Below are 20,412 nucleotides of genomic sequence, written 5' to 3' on the forward strand. Positions count from 1 at the left end.
AGATTACTTGTAATGTAATCAAGTAAACGGTAAATTACCATTACATATAAAGGAATCACTAATCATCTATACAATAATTACTATTACCAATAATTCGGAATCATAGTCGATTTAAAATAACTGAAATTATTGACTTGATTACTTTCAGATTACAAATATGTAGTACCTCAGATTGCTGACTGTCACTTTGACACAAAAGTCATCATGGGTGTCGTAAAATAGGTTTTAGGGGTGCTGATTCCAAAATTAATGACCAATTTGGAATCTGACATTGCTGACTGTCACTTTGACACAAAAGTCGTCATGGGTGTCGTAAAATAGGTTTTAGGGGTGCTGATTCCAAAATGAATGACCAATGTGGAATCTGACATTGCTGACTGTCACTTTGACACAAAAGTCGTCATGGGTGTCGTAAAATAGGTTTTAGGGAGTTCTGATTCCAAAATTAATGAACAATGTGGAATCTGACATTGCTGACTGTCACTTTGACACAAAAGTCGTCATGGGTGTCGTAAAATAGGTTTTAGGGGGTGCTGATTCCAAAATTAATGACCAATTTGGAATCTGACATTGCTGACTGTCACTTTGACACAAAAGTCGTCATGGGTATCGTAAAATAGGTTTTAGGGGGTGCTGATTCCAAAATGAATGACCAATGTGGAATCTGACATTGCTGACTGTCACTTTGACACAAAAGTCGTCATGGGTGTCGTAAAATAGGTTTTAGGGAGTGCTGATTCCAAAATTAATGAACAATGTGGAATCTGACATTGCTGACTGTCACTTTGACACAAAAGTCGTCATGGGTGTCGTAAAATAGGTTTTAGGGGTGCTGATTACAAAATTAATGACCAATGTGGAATCTGACATTGCTGACTGTCACTTTGACACAAAAGTCGTCATGGGTGTCGTAAAATAGGTTTTAGGGAGTGCTGATTCCAAAATTAATGAACAATGTGGAATCTGACATTGCTGACTGTCACTTTGACACAAAAGTCGTCATGGGTGTCGTAAAATAGGTTTTAGGGGGTGCTGATTCCAAAATTAATAACCAATTTGGAATCTGACATTGCTGACTGTCACTTTGACACAAAAGTCGTCACGGGTGTCGTAAAATGGGTTTTAGAGGGTGCTGATTCCAAAATTAATGAACAATGTGGAATCTGACATTGCTGACTGTCACTTTGACACAAAAGGCATCATGGGTGTCGTAAAATAGGTTTTAGGGGGTGCTGATTCCAAAATTAATGACCAATGTGGAATCTGACATTGCTGACTGTCACTTTGACACAAAAGTCGGTATGGTTGTAGCGTGTGGCCTGAGTAAAGCACCACAGCTGCGACAGATGGCGCGCCCGTGTTTATTATTTTTGAGTGTTTGTAATTTAAAAACATGAAAGATTGCATTAAAATAAGCATCTTTTATAGAATGAAGTTGTTTGAAAAACCCTACTTATTTAGGAGTTAGAGCAGTACGAAGTTGCGAATTTTCCCATAGTATTTACTAAGGCGCCAGAGATTTTTTTTTACCAATATAACCAATTTAAATAAGGATGTTTTGTTATATAAACTTTTTCTTCTCCATTAATATTTACTGAGATATTAGGGTTCTAAGATTAGTAAATGGCACTAGCACTTTAATAAAATTAACGCGTGTCTCGCAAACGGTCTAGGATACAAAATGACGACTTTTATATAGGTATAGGTTAGGTTCGTTAGGTATCTTCAAACGGACGAAGGCTCCTATTCTGTGCAGTTTCTGTAATAAGCGGGGCTCCGTCGATATCGCTTTCTGTCTCTGGCGCCTTAGTAATGCTACGGGAAAATTTTGCAACTTTGCACCACTCTAACTCCTAAATTAGTAGGTTTTAAAAAAAACTTTAATTTATAAAAGATGCTTATTTTAATGCATTCTTTCTAATAAGAACAAAACACTATGCTAGAAAGAGTGCAGAGGAAGTTCTGTAGGCACATTTACAAACGACTGTACGGATATTACCCATATATGTATCCATCTCTATTCGTAACAGGAATGGTTGGTCTTCAAACTCTAGAAACCAGACGGAAACTGCTGCATATTATGCATTACCGCCAACTGTTTCACCATAGAGTAGATGACGCATCCGTGCTTGAGAGAATGGGGCTGCAAGTGCCAAGAGCGAATGTGGTGGTTGGCATGCCGGGCGCGGTGCCGGCGCGGCGGCCGGCGCACCGCTCGAGCCCGAGCTGCTCTTAACCGCATCATGTTGGAGACAGACGATATTGACATATTTGCTGATAGTGTTGGTGTGTTTTACAGAAAACTCTTAAGGTTCATAGACTCTACACTCCTTAGGTTATTAATGTAATAACCATAGTTTAACTTTTAAGTGTGTTTGCTTTTATTTATGTCAATTTAACATGTACATAATTATATTACCACATAAGTCCCAGAATCGGGCCCCTTTTGCTATACTCTGACCGCCCCTGTCTATACTACTGTAATGTTTGACGTTATCACGTTAAACTACCGTCCGTAAACCGACTTTACAGACAAACAATTTTTTAAATGGAATTTGAATTGTATAAGTTTAGTAATTTCTGACATTTGTTTTTTATTTTTTATAACGACTGTAATATTTATTTCCTGCATGCGTATTTTTAATAGTAATTTTAGTATATAAGCGACTTGGTTTTGTCATGAACTGTAATGCTTATGTACTTTTTACACAAATAAATAATAAATAATATAACATGGTTGAACTGTTTTTGAGGAAGCCTTCCCTCTCTTTTAGCCTTTTATATCATTTGAAATCTTGCTTCCTTGTGACACAATATTATAAACTATTTATGTAAACCTACAATTAGATATAAAGTTAAAAATTAAGTACATAAAATTAATATTGAAATCATAATTTTTATTCCAACATAATCAGATAAATAATATATTACAATCGTTTTCTCATTAATACTAAGTGGTGAGTGCAGCCCACGGTGGTGACATCGGCTGAGGGTTCTGGAGGTATGACATGACCACGGCTGATATTGACAGCATGAAGGAGCTAACAATCTGAAACAAGATAAAACATTTCTAATGTTAGGAAGGATGAGTGCAGGTATCAACCGTGAGTTTATTATCGACCGTGGGTTTGACGACCGATCTGGTCTAGCGCGTAGTGACCCTGCGTGCTAAGCCGCGGACCCGGGTTCGAATCCCGGTAAGGGCATTTATTTGTGTGATGAGCAGAGATCGGATTTTTAACCGACTTCAAAAAAGGAGGAGGTTCTCAATTCGACTGAATGTTTTTTTTTTTTTTTTATGTATGTTATTCGATATCTCCGAGAATCATGGACCGATTTTCAAAATTTTTTTTTCATTCGATCAGGTATAACCCCGAGATGGTCTCATTGGCACCAAGTCGGGGTCTGATGATGGGATCTTGGAGAAATCGAGGGAACTCCTCAAATGTTATAGGCACATGTAATGTTTTTAGTGTATTTTTCAAAGGTACACCAGTATTTACGCCTGATGGTGAAAACTTTATGTGGCTGAGCTGATGATGGAAGGTCAACTCCTCAATGGTTAGGAGTTAAAGGATAATTCTTTCACTACTGTACATATATTCGGACTGATACATAAAATATCAATAGGAACCACTAAAAATCAACAAATAAATAAACTTTTTAACAAAAAATAAAACCGCCTTCAAAAATAAGCGCGTTACAAAACACGGAGAAACTAATAAGCAAATAATAATAAACCTTTGAATTCAGATTTCTTATCGGATTGCAATAATCTAAACATCCAAATTATAAACAAATCAATTATTTTTGGAGTCGGTACTGTAAGAGAGTCGGCCTATCAGTGGAGAGCATCCAAACATTTAAACAACGCTTTGAATCAATATTTTTTTATATTTTATAAGCTAAGTAACAACCGTTCACTCTCAATCGCTGCTTCTATATGAATGCCCCATTGAAGTGTCTGTTTTCCTTGACGTTTTTATACTGTTCCAATTTTAAATCAGGGACTGCCAGTCAGCGACCATGACTGCTGTAAAAGGTTTCATTCTGAATGCGAAACCTCTTACATATCCCTCCCCCTTATGTTAGAAGCAGCCATTGTTCACAATACTACACCCTATCCTATCCTATTCTACCCTAACTACCGGTTGGCCCTACCTAAGCCAGGCCCCCCTACACAAAAAAAATCTCCTAACACCCAATAGTGACAGCCTCATTCAAGGTAGCCAACATCTAACGCTCTTTGCGTGGTTGCCTAGTCCACGGTTGAGACCGCCATAATTTGGATAGTTGGACTATAGCCAAGGTCCTCGCAAATTAGTCAGATATGGACTATGGTTAGGAAAACCAATGGCAAAAACCTAACCCCTGCCCATCGACTAAACCCTTTTATTTTGAACTTTCTGACAGCTAATTGTCTGTGGCCATGACTAGATGACATTGACATGACAGCTGTTAGCAAATTCTCCTAACTTCAAGTAAAAAAACAAGGCAAAACGTTTATTTCACATGAAAAAACATAATAAATTTTGAAGATGCCGATTCTTGTTGGCGGTGGCGTTGAAGTGGGGGCTTGTCATGGCCGCCAATCTTCCCGCCGCGCCGGTTGCGAAGTGAAGTGGAGCCCGAACGGCTCATGAAGATTGCTGCAGCTGCAGTGCGCTGCACGTTGGTGATGACGACGAAGTGGGGGTTGCATATGACCGCCAGCCATCCCGCCACACCGTGAGCAGCTGGGTCATCTGGTCATCTAGTCGGCCTTGTCTTGATACATGTAAAAGAAATGTGTATGAACGTTGTTCTTTGTAGTCAGGAAATTATAAGGGTGTTGTGACGTATTACTCTATAACTTTAAACAATTATATCTATTTATTAAATATTTACAGTTTGGGGTGTTTTATTCCACAGTTTACATATTTTCGTATAACTTAACCTTATTGGTAGCTATAGGAAAACATTATGGAATAAATAAGCCTATCAAATAGTTTTTATTCTAATATAAACATCGCATAAATAATATGTATAGTATTCTACATGTTATATATTGCGCCAAAATAATTAGTTCTATGTGGTTATTTACAAATAATTAGCCTTTTTAACATTAGGGATAGGCAAATGACATTTTCTGTCACAAGTCGTTTTTCCTTTGAAATAATGTACATTTTAGTTCACTAATCACAATTATTCCCTAAGTTCTACAATATAATGTATAATTAAAAGATTGAAACTAAATTTACATTGCCTATCTAATGTAACCTACATATCTAGGAAGATTTACTGCATATGTGTATGATTAAGTATATAGGTATGATGGAGCTGATGTTCACGCAATTTGCGTCGACGCCCATGGTCACCGAAGAGGAGTCGTAGAGTTTCTTGAACAACACAATCTTGATCGCCCGTTGCTCTGTTGAATGTCTCGCATTCCATTTTTACGTCAATTCTGCACAGCTATATCTTAACTACGGAATGGGTGATAATGAGTATTAGATAACAAGAAATATATCACCCGGAATTAGCTCTTCGTATTGGCGACGATGGTCACTTTGTTTTCCTTCTTCTTAAAGCGCGTTTGGCTTATCGCTTGGCATGCGCTTCCTCGCTATGAGGTCGGGGTTCGTTGTCTGAAAACTCTGAAACCGAAACTAGGGGAAACTTTCAGACGTTAGCGCCTCCACCATGTAAGAGAGTCGGCCTATCAGTGGAGAGCATCCAAACATTTAAACAACGCTTTGAATCAATATTTTTTTATATTTTATAAGCTAAGTAACAACCGTTCACTCTCAATCGCTGCTTCTATATGAATGCCCCATTGAAGTGTCTGTTTTCCTTGACGTTTTTATACTGTTCCAATTTTAAATCAGGGACTGCCAGTCAGCGACCATGACTGCTGTAAAAGGTTTCATTCTGAATGCGAAACCTCTTACAGTACCAGCCTGCGTATGGTTGGGTGGTGCAAACAGGAATAGCAAGGCGATGAACAGGTCTGGTACCGACTACAAAAGTAATTGATTTGTTTATAATTTGGATGTTTAGATTATTGCAATCCGATAAGAAATCTGAATTCAAAGGTTTATTATTATTTGCTTATTAGTTTCTCCGTGTTTTGTAACGCGCTTATTTTTGAAGGCGGTTTTATTTTTTGTTAAAAAGTTTATTGTGCGTCATCTCATACTAAAAGTCATTAAAATGACGTAAGTCACTAAGAATGTCGCAAATCCGTCCGATCTCTGGTGATGGGCACAGATATTTGTTCCTGAGTCATGGATGTTTTCTATGTATGTAAGTATTTGTATATTATGTATATCGTTGTCTGAGTACCCACAACACAAGCCTTCTTGGGCTTACCGTGGGACTCAGTGAATCTGTGTAATAATGTCCTATAAATTTAATATTTATTTATTTATTTTATTATAATCCTCGTAGAATTAATGTGGCCATAAAAAGAGTATGCTTTATTGGCACACCTCAATAAAAGATACAGCTTAGACAAAACTATTGATTGTAAATAGAGGCAGCTAAAAACTATATTTATAAGTATGTATAATGGTAGTTATATTGGGCATTTTCTGCAAGTCAATTAATTCACAATTGCATAATGGTAGTTATATTGGGCATTTTCTGCAAGTCAATTAATTCACAATTGCATGAAAAGTTATGTTTTAGTAATTAGTGATTGATTCATCATCAAAATACAATGAAAACTCTACTTGGAGCAGTCAGAAACTTAATAAGCACCTGTTTAGTATCATCCGAGACCCTGGAGTTAGCGAAGCTGATGCTAGAGCAGAACACAGCAGTCCAAGCGCACCATTTCAGGCGCATCATCAGACCACACATGGAGAACACCATACCTGAAACGCAAAGAGAATCTGATTTAAATAAAATAGGCTTGTGTCGTTCACGAACTATGAACTGTTAGGAATAAAATCCCATCAATGACCGAAATGAACTGAATCTTTCCGTGCTCTGAGAATCGGTCTTTGCTCATTTAGTTCAGTATAGGATCGGCGAGCGTGAGCGGTTTGGATCGAGAACGAGTGTGTGACTGCGCCGACCGAGAGCGAGAGCTACTTAGCAGAGCAACACAAAAATGTCAAGTTTTCATATTCAACTTCGGTTACTTACAACCTTTCGGCCCGGAATGTTACTATCTGTGGATTATTCGTATCATTTTGACACTATTCAGTCCCATTCGTTCTGATCTCTCCGACCGCAGTGGTCGCTGGTCTGGCTGAACTAAATGAGCAAAAGACCTAAAAGAGCGAACTAGTTCGTGGGAGCGATTGAACGAGATCTGAGCGCTCCGATCAACGAACGAAACAGCACAAGCCTAAAATAAAAACAAAAAACCACAACAAAGTGAGGTAGTTGTGAAAACCTATCTGTCAATGCGAACCTGGACTAGTACATATGCTTGGACCAGTTGGACCTCTAAACTGTGAGTTATACATATAGTTACACATATTTATCAAGACAGAAATTCAATATAGGAATGCAGATTTTAATATTTTCAAGACTTCATTTATGACCTGTTTAAACCACATCTAGCCAAATAATTTGCTCTCCAAAAGGGTTAGTAGAAGAGTTAAAGTTAGAGAACTACTAGGCTGATAAGGCCAGAAAATGGGTTATTATGTATATAGGTATTAATGGTATTATAGTTCATAAATGGATTTGAATAATTATATGCATACATTAAAATATGCTTTACCTGGGCCATTTTTTTCAAAGTTGTCCACCCCCTTTTTTTGTAACAGGGGTATTTTTTACGCGATTCATACTACTCAGAATCGCGAGGTCTTTTGATCCTGATAGGAGAAAAAAATAATGTCCCAAGATTTCCATACATTTTTCAGACCTTCCATTCCGTTACCGTCATACAAAATGTACGAAAAAATAGTAACGGAATGGGAAAAAAACCTTGGGACACTTTTTTTTCTCCTATTAGGATTGATTCTGAGTGGAAACCACATAAGAATTTCGAAATCCAAAAAAAGTGGGGTGGACAACTTTGAAAAAAAACGCCCATCTAAGTATGTATGATGTTAAAATGTCATTCAGATTCTATTGATTTTGTCTTGTCATGTCTTCAATATTAAGAATGTCAACTAAAGAGAAAATAATTTACATCCTTTAGTATTGACAGAGGACATGGAAGAGAACAATCTCACACCTCAGGATGCCAAAGACCGGGCAAAGTGGAGAAGACTAGGCCGGGAAAACGCTAGGTTGAAGAAGAAAATTACTATATTCACTTATTTCACAAATCTTAACTAATTTGTAGCTTAGATAATAATATGTTGTAATTAATGAATTGCTAAAAATAACTTAATAAGCAAAAAAATAAATAAATTGCCATCAAGAATTTCTGACTTTCTGGCTATTAAGGTCATACCCAAAATGTTCATATAGTCCGTTGTGAGGTCCTCAGCAGGAGCCGACGACGGCGGTGGCGGCTTGTAGCGGCGCTCGCGGTCAGCTCTGCGTGGATCCGACGTCAATTGCATCTGGAATCATTACAATTATATTTTACCAGAGAAGCCCGACCCAACTTGTTGAATTAAAATCCGATCTGATGACTTCACTACTTACCTTTTGAAATTTGAGAATTGGCCCACAAATAATTAAAATGTAAATGAACCTCGATGACACCAAAATAAATAATTCTACTAAATATCTTAATTAAATTTATTAATTCCTCATCGTAAAACCTGCACAAACTTATCATGAAATTGTCAATGTCATCGTATTTATGTCATGTCATGGCGACACCTGTCAAGTGTCAATTTCAATTAATAAGGTCCAAATTGTACTTAAGGGTACTCCGCAACTTGGCAAAGAAAGACTAGAAATTAAAAAGTGAAAACATTCTAGTGTCGTGCCCTGCCGTTTTCTCACTCTGTCTTATTGATTTGAAAGGGATGATAAGATAATATTGCTAAGTTTTGATTTCTACTCGTTATTGCTAGACTGCAAGGAAAATATTTTCGTAGTCGACATCTAGCGGCAAGTAGCGGGAGTATATCGTATCATATCAGTATCTGAATAAAAGTAGTATTCAGTAGTATAAATATTTTTTCACCACACCAACAGGTAAAGACTTACTTTGCTATTAGAAAACAGATAGCAAAATTGCATTTTATCCACAAGAGTGCAAAGTAATTTCATACAAATTTTAACTTGATGTCTTAAGCTGGCTGGTTCAATTTACTTATAAATAATGAATTTGAATCATAAATATTGAATAAATCGATGGATTTGATTTAGTTTGATGTTTTATAGTCAGTATTTTGTTCGTGTTGGTGCGGTGAAAAATTCTGTATTTCACTCGGTGGCAAAGTTTGTTTGTTTAACATTCGTGCCTTGAAACCCTCGCAACGCTCAAGATTCCATTTTTTGAACCACTCGTTACGCTCGCGGTTCAATATCTATTGGTGATCTTTCGTGAGCGTTTGTGCCATTCGGCTACGCACCCTGGTGTCAATATTGGCACGTGCGGTTAAACAATAACTTTGCCCCCTTGTAAAATAAATAACTATTGTAGTCGACATCTGGCGGCAAGTAGCGGGATAATATCGTACCCATTACTAACAGCGTTCTCATATAACATACTATATTTGATTATACTACTATGTACCAAAGACATATATAACTCCGTATAGACAGCTTTCTAAGAAAAAAACGTACCTCAGTACCATACAGAAAAAGGTACGGTGGCCTAGATGGCATTACACCTTTGGGGTACGCTCGGCTATTAGATGGCCTAATTTGACATTTTAAAACATATCAAGCTATGAATATGGGCCAAATTGTCAAAACTGAGGTTCAAAAGTTTTAAGCCCGTGTCAAGAGATGGCAGTCTATGCACTGTGGTTACACATTTTACTTCGACAGTAACTCTCTATAATACTCGATCCTCTTTGTATGTACTTAGTTGTCAAAGCGGATCCCCGGCTCCCATGAGCCGTGGCAATATGCAGGGATAACGCAAGGAGGATGATGATGATGATTTGATTATACTACCTACTCTTTGCTATCAGTACTGCTGCTTGAATGGTTCAGATGCATTTGAACCTTACCTATGGCGTATGTATATTGATTCCTGAGCAAGCGAAAGAGAATCATGAGCGTAGCGAGTGGCTCAAAAAGTGGAATCTCGAGCATTGCGAGGAGTCCATTGGCACGAAAGAAACAACCTTTGCCACCTAGTGAAACACAAAATTCTTCGCCACACCAAGACGAGGAAAATACTTCAAATCATCAAACTATGTAGGTAAATCAAATCCACCTATGATGGAGCATACTGTAGTAGTGGCCCTGCCTGCTGCGCCGCGGTCCCGGGTTCGAATCCCGGTAAGGGCATTTATTTGTGTGATGAGCACTGATATTTGTTCCTGAGTCATGGATGTTTTCTATGTATATAAGTATTTATATATTATATATATCGTTGCCTGAGTACCCACAACACAAGCCTTCTTGAGCTTACCGTGGGCCTCAGTCAATCTGTGTAAGAATGTCCTATAATATTTATTTATTTTATTTTTATTTATACTCTACACCATAATATTAATATGGTTCCAAATGCATGTGGATACTGTGGACTTGTAGAGTTATGATGATGCGTTGTGATGGTATCAAAATAACTTTGAATTCTACTGAATTGAAAGCTATTGGTTGAAACTGCAAGATTCCTAATATCGGTCGTATTACTCGTATTCCAAAAATAGCACCAGTTTCGGGTGACGAAATCTAACGAGCAATATTTTATAATCGCTCCTCAGCATCTTCATTAAAGGTAATTTTATTTTATTTTATTTTACTTGTGCTGCAGCAAGGAAATGTCGCCAGCATAGCACCGGTGCAGTAGTAGACTGGTAGCGTTATAGGTACATTAGGTATAAAATTTAGTATTGTATCAATTGTAATTTCAATTCAAATTTAAATATTATGTTATGTATGTGACGTGGGAAAGTGCCCCTGTGGCCTCTTTGCTGAATAAATTTGAGTTTTGAATTTTTGAATTTTGCATCCTTATAGGTGCTTAATATTTAGGTGTAAGCTAGCTATTTCCTACGTTTTACGCTTAGTCTTATTTCATATTGTATCTATGTAAATTTCTTTACATGAAGTACAAAGTACATATTTTATAGGTATGGTTTCATGGTGGTGCCATACATAATATTAATTATACAATAACGTACCTACATACATTGTTACATACCCAAATGTGTATGTAAGATCGGTTAGGTACTTCTCGTGCCAGCAATGCATTTACCTAAACTACATATACCCGAATAAAAACCCCAACGAAATTAATAATGGTAAAAATATGCAAATCCTCTCAATTAGTGTAACTGCTGTAAAAAAGGTAGGATTCGTGTCCGTTCGCGGCCACCATTGGCCGGTGGCGGGGCACGCACGCCCACTGCCTGCGGCGCACGAGCCCGCTGTTTACATGTGAAATCTTAAATAATACATTTATATTAAAAGTGGACGTTTATGTAAGATTAGGTATGATTATAGGGAGACGTGGAAATAGAAAATCTCTAGATGCATTGAGAAATTGAAATCCTAGATATTCGCTTCTGACAGAGAGAGTGATACAAGATCTTAATTGGTATCCGACGTACAATAATTATATTTCTATTACATAGTAACAACAGTAGCATACATAGGTATAGGCACATGAACCATGCCTACACAACATCAGCTTATACAAAATGACAAATGACCCAAGGACTGTCCTGAAACTCTCCATACAATCTCCGGAATACACGAACTCTTCTTATTGGAAATTTAGTAATTGTATACTTATGTGTATTGAATATGGAAAGGTCGAGAAAACCATGTTTTTTTTATGAGAAAATCATCTTTGTTCACCCTCCTTGACATACTTATCTATATAGTACGTATTACCTATTTACATCTAGACGTTTATAATGACGACCGGTCTGGCTCAGTCGGTAGTAACCCTGCCTGCTAAGGCGCGGTCCTGTGTTCGAACGAATGATGTAAGGGCATTTATTTGCGTGATGAGCACAGATATTTATTCCTGAATCATGGATGTTTTCTATGTATATAAGTATGTATTTAATTTATCTATCTAAGTATGTATATCGTCGCTTCGCACCCATAGAACCAGCTTTGCTTAGTTTGGGGCTAAGTTGATATATGTAAGGTGTCCCCAATATTAAAATATATATATATAATGGTGTCGATAATGCCAGTATGCCCACTATGCCCACACCCAGCCTACGCAATGACTAAATTGATAAAGCTCTAGCTAAGTCATAACATAATTATAACATGTAGTACCTAATTGATTTGCTTTGGTCACCGCGAATGATCTAAGCCTAGATTAATAGTGCTTTTAACTCGTATTATGAATGACGATATATCATGTGTAGGTGATCAATAGGCTATATTATTTATTGTGTAGGTAATAGGTATGACTCAGCTGGTCTGAGAGTCAATACTTCACAAAGAATATTTTCCTCGGGCACCTTTTCAGTAGCAACCCGTTACCATCGGTGCTATGCTTCGTGAACCCTTAAGATCATTGGTTATTAACAAATTACATATCCGCGAGGAAATTTCGCCATTTATATTACCTAGTTTGTCCACATATTGTTTATTTAATTTACACCTTTGAAGAATGCCGTACTTAAGTACCAAATCAGTCATAAAAAATCCCTCATCAAGTAAATCATTATTGCATAATAAAAACAAGATAACTCAACGGAAACATACGCGAAGACGTGCAATTATCCAAGCGTGAACCAAGCGTGACGCGCGGGACACGGGGGCGGGGGGACAATTAACTAATATGGCGGATTAGAAGGAAAGGGGGCGGCGCTTCTCCATACAAACATGACCCTCATTTTCCTCTCTAGATATTTGCATTATGGAAAATATTAATTTACTATCCACGGTGCTACTTTATTCCACTAATGCACCACTGTGCGAAACACAATGATACCCGCTTTGTATTTTAATATGCCTTCGGCCCTATATGAATTGAAAACGTCGCAAATACACGTTTGAAAAGATTTCCGTAACCCTCTCTTCGGTCAATTTTTCAATTATCGCCTCTGGTTTTGAACTTCTTCCTATTCTGCATTTGTCACTACACGTACTAGTTATATGGATCATAGCTATGCCCCTACGTCCACTTTTATCAATTTGTCGATTATTATAAAAATTTAATAATTGTTTTCCTGTAATTATTAAAACTTTTATAATAAATAAAAAATCTACTAAAAGTAGGAGGCATACCTGGGGGCCGATTTTTGAGTCTTACTGTCACTAAAATACCGGTCTATAACGGTGAATTGCCTATTATTTTCAGTGACAATTTTCTGAATTCGAACGCCGTGAGACTCAAAAATCGGCCCCCTGTGGTCAAAAAGCATCTAATGAGGAGGCACGCTGACATTTTATCCCGCCAGGCGGCGCCTGTGCAAGTGTCTAGGCATGTCGCTGTCATTCAATATGTGTGAGAGAGAAAACAAATACGATCTTCTCTCTTTTCACGCTCTGAAATTCTTTGTCTGTGCAATGGACTAATAGGGTGGCACCATCTGTAACGTCATAACCTTTGATTGTGCCTCCTCATTGTATCCAAATATTTACAATAATGTTAATGTCGCAGGAAAATGACGATAATGTGACATTCTGCAGGCCATAGGTTACGGTGATCGCTTTCCATCAGGCGGACCGTATGCTTGTTTGCCACCGACGTAGTATTAAAAAAAAAAGATAACGTTTGTACGATTTTTCTTTTCCTTTTCCTCTTAATTAGCGGATATCATTTTATTACTACATATTTTACTTTTATCGTTATTCATTAGGCCGTAAGCCATGTATAGCTTACGTGCGTGCATATATAATTAATTACTGAATTAGCTAATATGGCAGATTTATTGGCGGATATCGTTTTATTGTTTTCATCGTTATTCATCATAGCGTAAACTATTTTTAATGCTCCTTTCTCTGAATTCCCATGCAGCAAACGTAGTTTCAATCTCATTTTAAAACTACGTGTAGGATTCTGATTACATTGTGCAACATGGGGCGTAAGTGAAATATTGGAAATAAGAGTATAGATAAATTTACGATTTAAAGACTAGTCTGCAAAACTAGTAGTGACTAATTGCACAATGTTTTTCATGACACTTGTAACTTGCTTGTAACAAAAGATTAGATATTATGGTAATTACCTACTAGCAATTTCATCTCCCTCTGAAAAAAGCTTTTTCTGTAACTCCCGCTAAGCATGCGTCTGCGCACTTAGGTACTTCATTATTTTTGTATTCCGCAGGTACATTATGCTTAACCATCTCGCTCAATGGAAGAAGATCCTGAACTGAACGCCCCATGGCTTTCATTGAATTCACGCCAAACTATTTTAGTGACAAGATTTGCTTGTCCGTCTATCACTATAGTGAATGACAGTGTAGGAGTCACACACTCTATTAGGCTACTTGACCCTTTTTTAAAATCTATTTTATATTATTTATTACTGTCGATATCTCCGAGAACTAACGATTTTCAATTTTTTTTTAAGTCTATTTTATATTATTTAAAAAATACTACCATATTTTATTACGACTTGAAAACCACAAAAAACATTTATAAAGTTTACTTTAACTTAATTAGGCAAAAAGTGTGTGCATAATTATAATAAATATAAATATAGCTGACATATTGTATAATTGAAATCTTAATTGTTGCTAATATTTAATGTGTATTTAGTATTTAATAATAACTTAATTCTTACATATTTTTTTCTTTTAATGCATGATAATGACAATATTTATATAAACTTAGTATTTAAGATGTTTTTTGCAATGCCCTGACTGGGTATCATGTACCTCCTACTTTACGAATAACATCTATGTATTGTAATGTACCTGATAATGCAAATAAATGAAACTGAAACTGAAAAACATCATTAGTCATGTTAATCTATAGATTGTCTGCGCATGACGTAAATCGAATTGAGCACAAAATTTTCTATTTAAGTTATGTTATGAGGCATAAAGTTCATCATGTCCGTGATTGACTCGGAACGAAGTTAAGTTAGGTTCTATGGCGTCACTACTCGTCTGAAAGTTAAAATAAATAATAGGTACAATACGTAGCCACCATACACTTTTAATACCCAAAATCTATAAAAATTGGTTTCTTATGTTAAATACTACAAGGAAACAATCATTTCTTGTGCCAAATTCGATAAGAGTCTAGAAGCCTATTGACTGACAGAGTGTGGCACTAACATCCATAGAGTATATTGAATTGCTAACATCCACGGTAAATTTTGGCCAGCCATTATTTCTTGTGGCTCTAACACACTGTGGCGTGTCGAAGTCGGGTGCTTATTTAGACGGATTCTCATCAGTACAATTCTTCGGTAATTTCGCAACATAAAGGCTGCTTTCAAAGGTACCAAGATACGCAAATAGGCAATGTAACTGCAGGTGTTTGAGGCTAACAAGCGGCGTGCATGGTAACATTGCACGCTCTTCAGTGCGGAAATCAGAGAAATGGAAGAATATGGCAATACAATTGTGGGTACCTAAGCAGCGATTCCTACCTACTTATGATTTGTTGAGTATGGATTACCTACTTAATCTCATTTTCTACCACTGGATTCGAGAAGGTGTCTTATTGTTTAGGTATTTTGTATTTTATGCTTATAAACTTAAAACTTATAATTAGTTTTTTTTTAATACTACGTCGGTTGCAAACAAGCATACGGTCCGCCTGATGGAAAGGTGGTCACCGTCACCTACTGATGTGCCGACGGAAAGTTTCCAAAATTCTGAAATTTTCACATAGGAAAACTTCGGTAACTTTCCATACTTTGTATGGATGGAAACTTTCCATTTCATATATTTAAATTCCCTTTATTTTTCGAGAAAGTTTCGTGAATTTTTCAAGAAATTTAAGATTTTTTTGGATAGTTTCCGCAACTTTCACATCACTACCGTCACCTATGGATTTAGTAGGTATTAATTAGGAAGAAACCTTGTGACAATCTTTATGAGGGGCCGAGGACTGATAAAAACGGACTGCGATACAACTGCTACTTCAAACGGAACTGCACGACGATAGTAAACTGTTTCTGTTCCGCCCGCCCGCGGGGTGGCGGGTGGTCTAGTGGTAAAGACGTTAGCCGAATAGCCGCGTAAGCTGAAGATCCGGGTTCGATTCCCGGCTCAGCCACCAGTGGGCCTTGCCGTTTTTTCTTTCGTGTATGATATCTATTTCAATTTATAATCTACTTACGAGTACATACAAGAAAGCAATGAAAACATAGCATGATAAAACTACTCTTACGGATCAACACTTGCATCCCGACTACACTTATTTACCTACATACTTTTTAAAGTGTCTGTCGTGTCGAAACCATCGCATTTTCCACACTCCACTTGCTATTGCCAAAGATTCTTCTAATTATGATTAGATACTTCCTTTCCTTTTACGAACGGCGGGAAACTAATGTATGTCAGATATTGGAGCTTTCACAACAATCTCACTAGCTATCATGGCATAATTAGATTATAAGTAGGCATAGCAGTCCTTCAAAACCCCTCAATTTGGTGGCATTGAAGAAACCTACTTAGCAATACACCTGCATTATATTTAGTCCTCTCTCATGCCAATTTCCCGATTAGGCAGCCCGATTCCAAAAACTGATTATGTATTTATTTCTCTGCAATTTGTATTTTTAAATCTGTAGATTCGTTGCTGAATCAGACATGATTGTTGCAAAATTAAGTCAAATTACGTGGTGGGTCTAATTTTATTAGCGATTTGAGTTAATGTTCGTCATTACGATCAGGATCGTCGGGAGGCTAAAACTTTAAAACAATGCTGGTGTTATAGGATATTTATTATTTAAATCGTGGTATGAGACGGTACGAGAGATAAGTATAGACGAGAGCGGTTGGTAATTCGGTAATCAGTGGTTGCAAGTTCATGGCGGACAAGGTCGTGGTCCAACGAGATAATTTGGATTAAGCACCGGCGTCTTGCTGGCGGGCCATCAATAGTTCATCGTCACATTGACCCAATTCCAAGAGACGGAGGTGCTAGCGGATTTCATGTGAAGATTGGGAATAAGGGTTGTTGCTTTTAGGGAATTGTTGATTTACCCTATAATATAAGATAAATATTTAAAATATATATCTTTATCCAAATTTCCTTATTAAAACTCTGTTAAATTAGAACAAACAAACGAACCCCGGCTCGTACCAATGAGTTTTTCGGAACTTATGTGCGAAATGTCATTTGATATTTGCCAGTCGCTTTTCGATGAACGAAAATATCGTGAGGAAACCGGAGTAATCCCAATAAGGCCTAGTTACCCTCCGGGTTGGAAGGTCAGTTGGGCAGTTGCTTTCGTGAAACTAGTGCCTACGCCAAATCTTGTGATTAGTTGTCAAAGCGGACCCCAGGCTCCCATGAGCCGTGGCAAATGCCGGGATGACGCAAGGAGGAGGATGATGACTCTGTTAAATTAGAAGTATAGATGTCGTATACAATCTGTTGAAAATACCAACTTGTTTGTCTTGTAAGAAAACGCACATAACGGTCTTTCGAGAACATCTAAAGAATTTGTAAGTAGATTACGTAGGTACTGTGTATTTAAGCAACCCCTATACAAAGAGGGCTAACACCTCAATTTTATAACGTCTTTTTGAATGTCGAATTTAAGAAGAATGTGTCACGTGCTGTCGCCGAAATCTAGAAGGCGGAGTTCCTCAGACTACAATGAGGATCCTGGGGTGCCTAAGGATTCCTAATTCCAGGGTGTGGGTTCCGTATCCGGGGCCTGCTGGTTGGCAAATTGCTGAAGAAAGGGTCCCGCCGGCAGCCATTGTAGACCGATTGCAGTGACAAAACATTGTTAACATCGTGTAGCCGATCAACTCTTTTGTATCGTTGCGCACTCCTTAATTATGTGGAACAATGAAAGGGTCATATTTTCTATTTAATTTACAGAGGTAATATACAGCATGATGTTTTTAGAAAATCGTGGAATATTTTGTTGGCTCTCAATATCTTTGAAAGTTGATACATCAATGTCATGAATTTTCTGGGTACCTATACCTACCTACTTACTATTAACCTATTTGATAGTTTAGTGTTAATGTGTGTAGTGTGTAGTAAGAGAAAAGTAATATAATTATAATTGGTTCCTTTATATTCCACGGTTCTTCTTTTTCTCCACATAGGTACTCTACTAATTGAGTAAGTAGGTACCTAATTAGAATAATTGACCTCAAAACAAACTTGACCACAAAACGGGTTAGTGCGTTTTCACATTATCCGATCCGATATCGGATGTCGGACCGATAACCCATACATTACAGGCGCCATCTTGGATTTTTTTCTATTGAAATCCTTCCGAAATCCGATATCGGATCGGATCCATCTAGGCCACCGTAGCTTTTTCTATATGGTTCTTAGATACGTTTTTAGGGTTCCGTACCATAAAGGTACAAATTGGAACCCATATGGTGCTGCTCTGTCCGTCTGTCACATTACTAAATATCTGGAGAACTACTTATGCTATCGATATGAAATTTGGAATAGTTATGAACATTGTTAACCTCTACAAATTGAAGGTATTATTTTTTAAATTAATGAATATTAATTACAGAAAATGGCCAAAATGAAAGGGGTACAAACTGTGAATGTCAAGTTACTAGGTCAAATGGGGCATCGTTAGAAAGAGCTCAAATTGTACATATCAAAACTTTTTTTTTATATGTTTTTTGTAGTGGAAAAAAAAGAATTGTAAAGGAAAATGTAAAAAAAAATACCGCCCCCCCCCCTATCTCCGAAGATTACCAACTAATTACAGGAAAAATAAAATTATGTCCGTAATTTGGAAACTTTTTTTTTTAGAAAAAAAACTTCAGATTTTAACTTTCAATTTAATCACTCTTGTGGATGTATATCGTTATCGTTCTTCAAATTAATACAAGAGTTTACGTAAAACAAAACTCTTTCAAATAAAGTGAAAACTGTCGAAATCGGTTAACGTTACAAATAATTATCCCTGAAAAACCAACATACTACACAGGTCGCGCAAATTAGTTAGCGAATTCACCGAGAGATGGCGCTACACCTATACTTCTAGTCAAGTCTTTAAAGTTACTTGAGAAAAATGATTATTTTAACAATTGAAAGTTTGTACGGATACGGAAGCCTCGGTGGGCGAGGCCGACTCGCACTTGGCCGGTTTTTTCTTAGACTGTAGTAGCTGTCTATACGGAGTTACATAATGTCTTTGATTATAAGTAAATGCTTTTTTATATGCCTAAAAAAGTAAACTTCAACTATTTTGTACTACTTATAAAAAAATATATCAGGTACAATTTTTACAGGTACTTGCCGTACCTGGGCAAAACATGTCTAAGTGGCGCACCCTATACCAAGAGCGCATGTGGTGGCGCGCGAGTGCAGCTCTATTGTTCCCCATGAGCAGATTACTATAATCAAGGCGTCCGTAATGTGGTAAATGATAAGGTGTGCTCTAGTGCTCAAAACATATGCTTTGGGCTCATTCGTTCCACCAGGGCACCCCGGTTTGAGCGCTTTGTTTAAACAACCCTTAAATCGAGGTCCCAACGGCTTGTAGCAAGTAAAGTTTGGCCAGACAAATATTTCGCTGACAGGATTGAACTATAACTACACACACATTATTGTACTTACATCTTAGATCTTGCGAGTAGGTACATTTTTAACCCCCGCCCCGACGCAAAAACGACGGGATGTTATAAGTTTGACATGTCTGTTTGTCTGTCCATTTGTCTGTCTGTCTTTGTGTGTCTGTCTGTGACATCGTAGCTCCCGAATGAACCAAATGTGATTTAGCTTTTTTTGTTTAAAAGCTTAATTAGTCGAGAGTGTTCTTAGCCATGTTTCATGAATCGGTCCACTATGTCAGGAGTTTTTTTTAAATTTTAATTTTGTGGTTAGGTTTTGTGGTTTCTAAGAAATTCGAATATGTAATTTTCTAGTTGACGGTATACGTTAGTGACTTAAAGGGATAAGCTCGCCTTTGTACATTACCATTATAATTATTCACTGTACTTGTAATTTTTTCTGGGCAATAAAGTGTTTACTACTACTACTTCTACTTAGTAGCTACAGGGCGCGGATGATTCATGCCAACTGATTTAAATCCGGATGCCTTAGCGTATTGTATACATACCAATTATCAGCAAAGCAAAGGCCAAACCCACGCTAACCATAATGCGAACCGTCTCTAATCAAACCTAATTAGAACCACTAGTAATTCTGATCGCTCGCGGGCTTCCTAGTACTTACTGTATGTGCACATGGTATCTATAGTCTACATAGATCGCGCGGATCAATCGGGGATCTGCT

The 20,412-nt window shown here is 37.3% G+C and overlaps 1 protein-coding gene across 1 annotated transcript; it reads right to left on the reverse strand.

Moving 5' to 3' along the window:
- Nucleotides 1-2,873: 2,873 nt before the first annotated feature.
- Nucleotides 2,874-8,757, reverse strand: LOC125228312 (protein Asterix). Its single transcript, XM_048132823.1, has 4 exons — nt 8,599-8,757; nt 8,402-8,513; nt 6,742-6,857; nt 2,874-3,049 (listed from the first exon to the last, which is right to left on the reverse strand). The coding sequence occupies exons 2-4, from the start codon at nt 8,511-8,513 to the stop codon at nt 2,951-2,953; spliced, it is 327 nt and encodes a 108-aa protein (XP_047988780.1). The 5' UTR covers nt 8,599-8,757; the 3' UTR covers nt 2,874-2,950.
- Between the last annotated feature and the right edge of the window lie 11,655 nt (nt 8,758-20,412).

The sequence above is a fragment of the Leguminivora glycinivorella genome, chromosome 7 (genome assembly GCF_023078275.1).
Source record: "Leguminivora glycinivorella isolate SPB_JAAS2020 chromosome 7, LegGlyc_1.1, whole genome shotgun sequence".
NCBI classification, from domain to species: Eukaryota; Metazoa; Arthropoda; class Insecta; order Lepidoptera; family Tortricidae; genus Leguminivora; species Leguminivora glycinivorella.

What these genes read in the sequence shown, in the direction of transcription:
- LOC125228312 (XM_048132823.1), bottom strand. Translation starts at nt 8,513, where the DNA reads ATGCAATTGACGTCGGATCCACGCAGAGCTGACCGCGAGCGCCGCTAC. An exon ending in GGACTATATGAACATTTTGG is followed by an intron (nt 6,858 to 8,401) that starts GTATGACCTTAA and finishes TTTGCGTTTCAG; the next exon opens with GTATGGTGTTCTCCATGTGT. An exon ending in TCTCGGATGATACTAAACAG is followed by an intron (nt 3,050 to 6,741) that starts GTGCTTATTAAG and finishes ATCTTGTTTCAG; the next exon opens with ATTGTTAGCTCCTTCATGCT.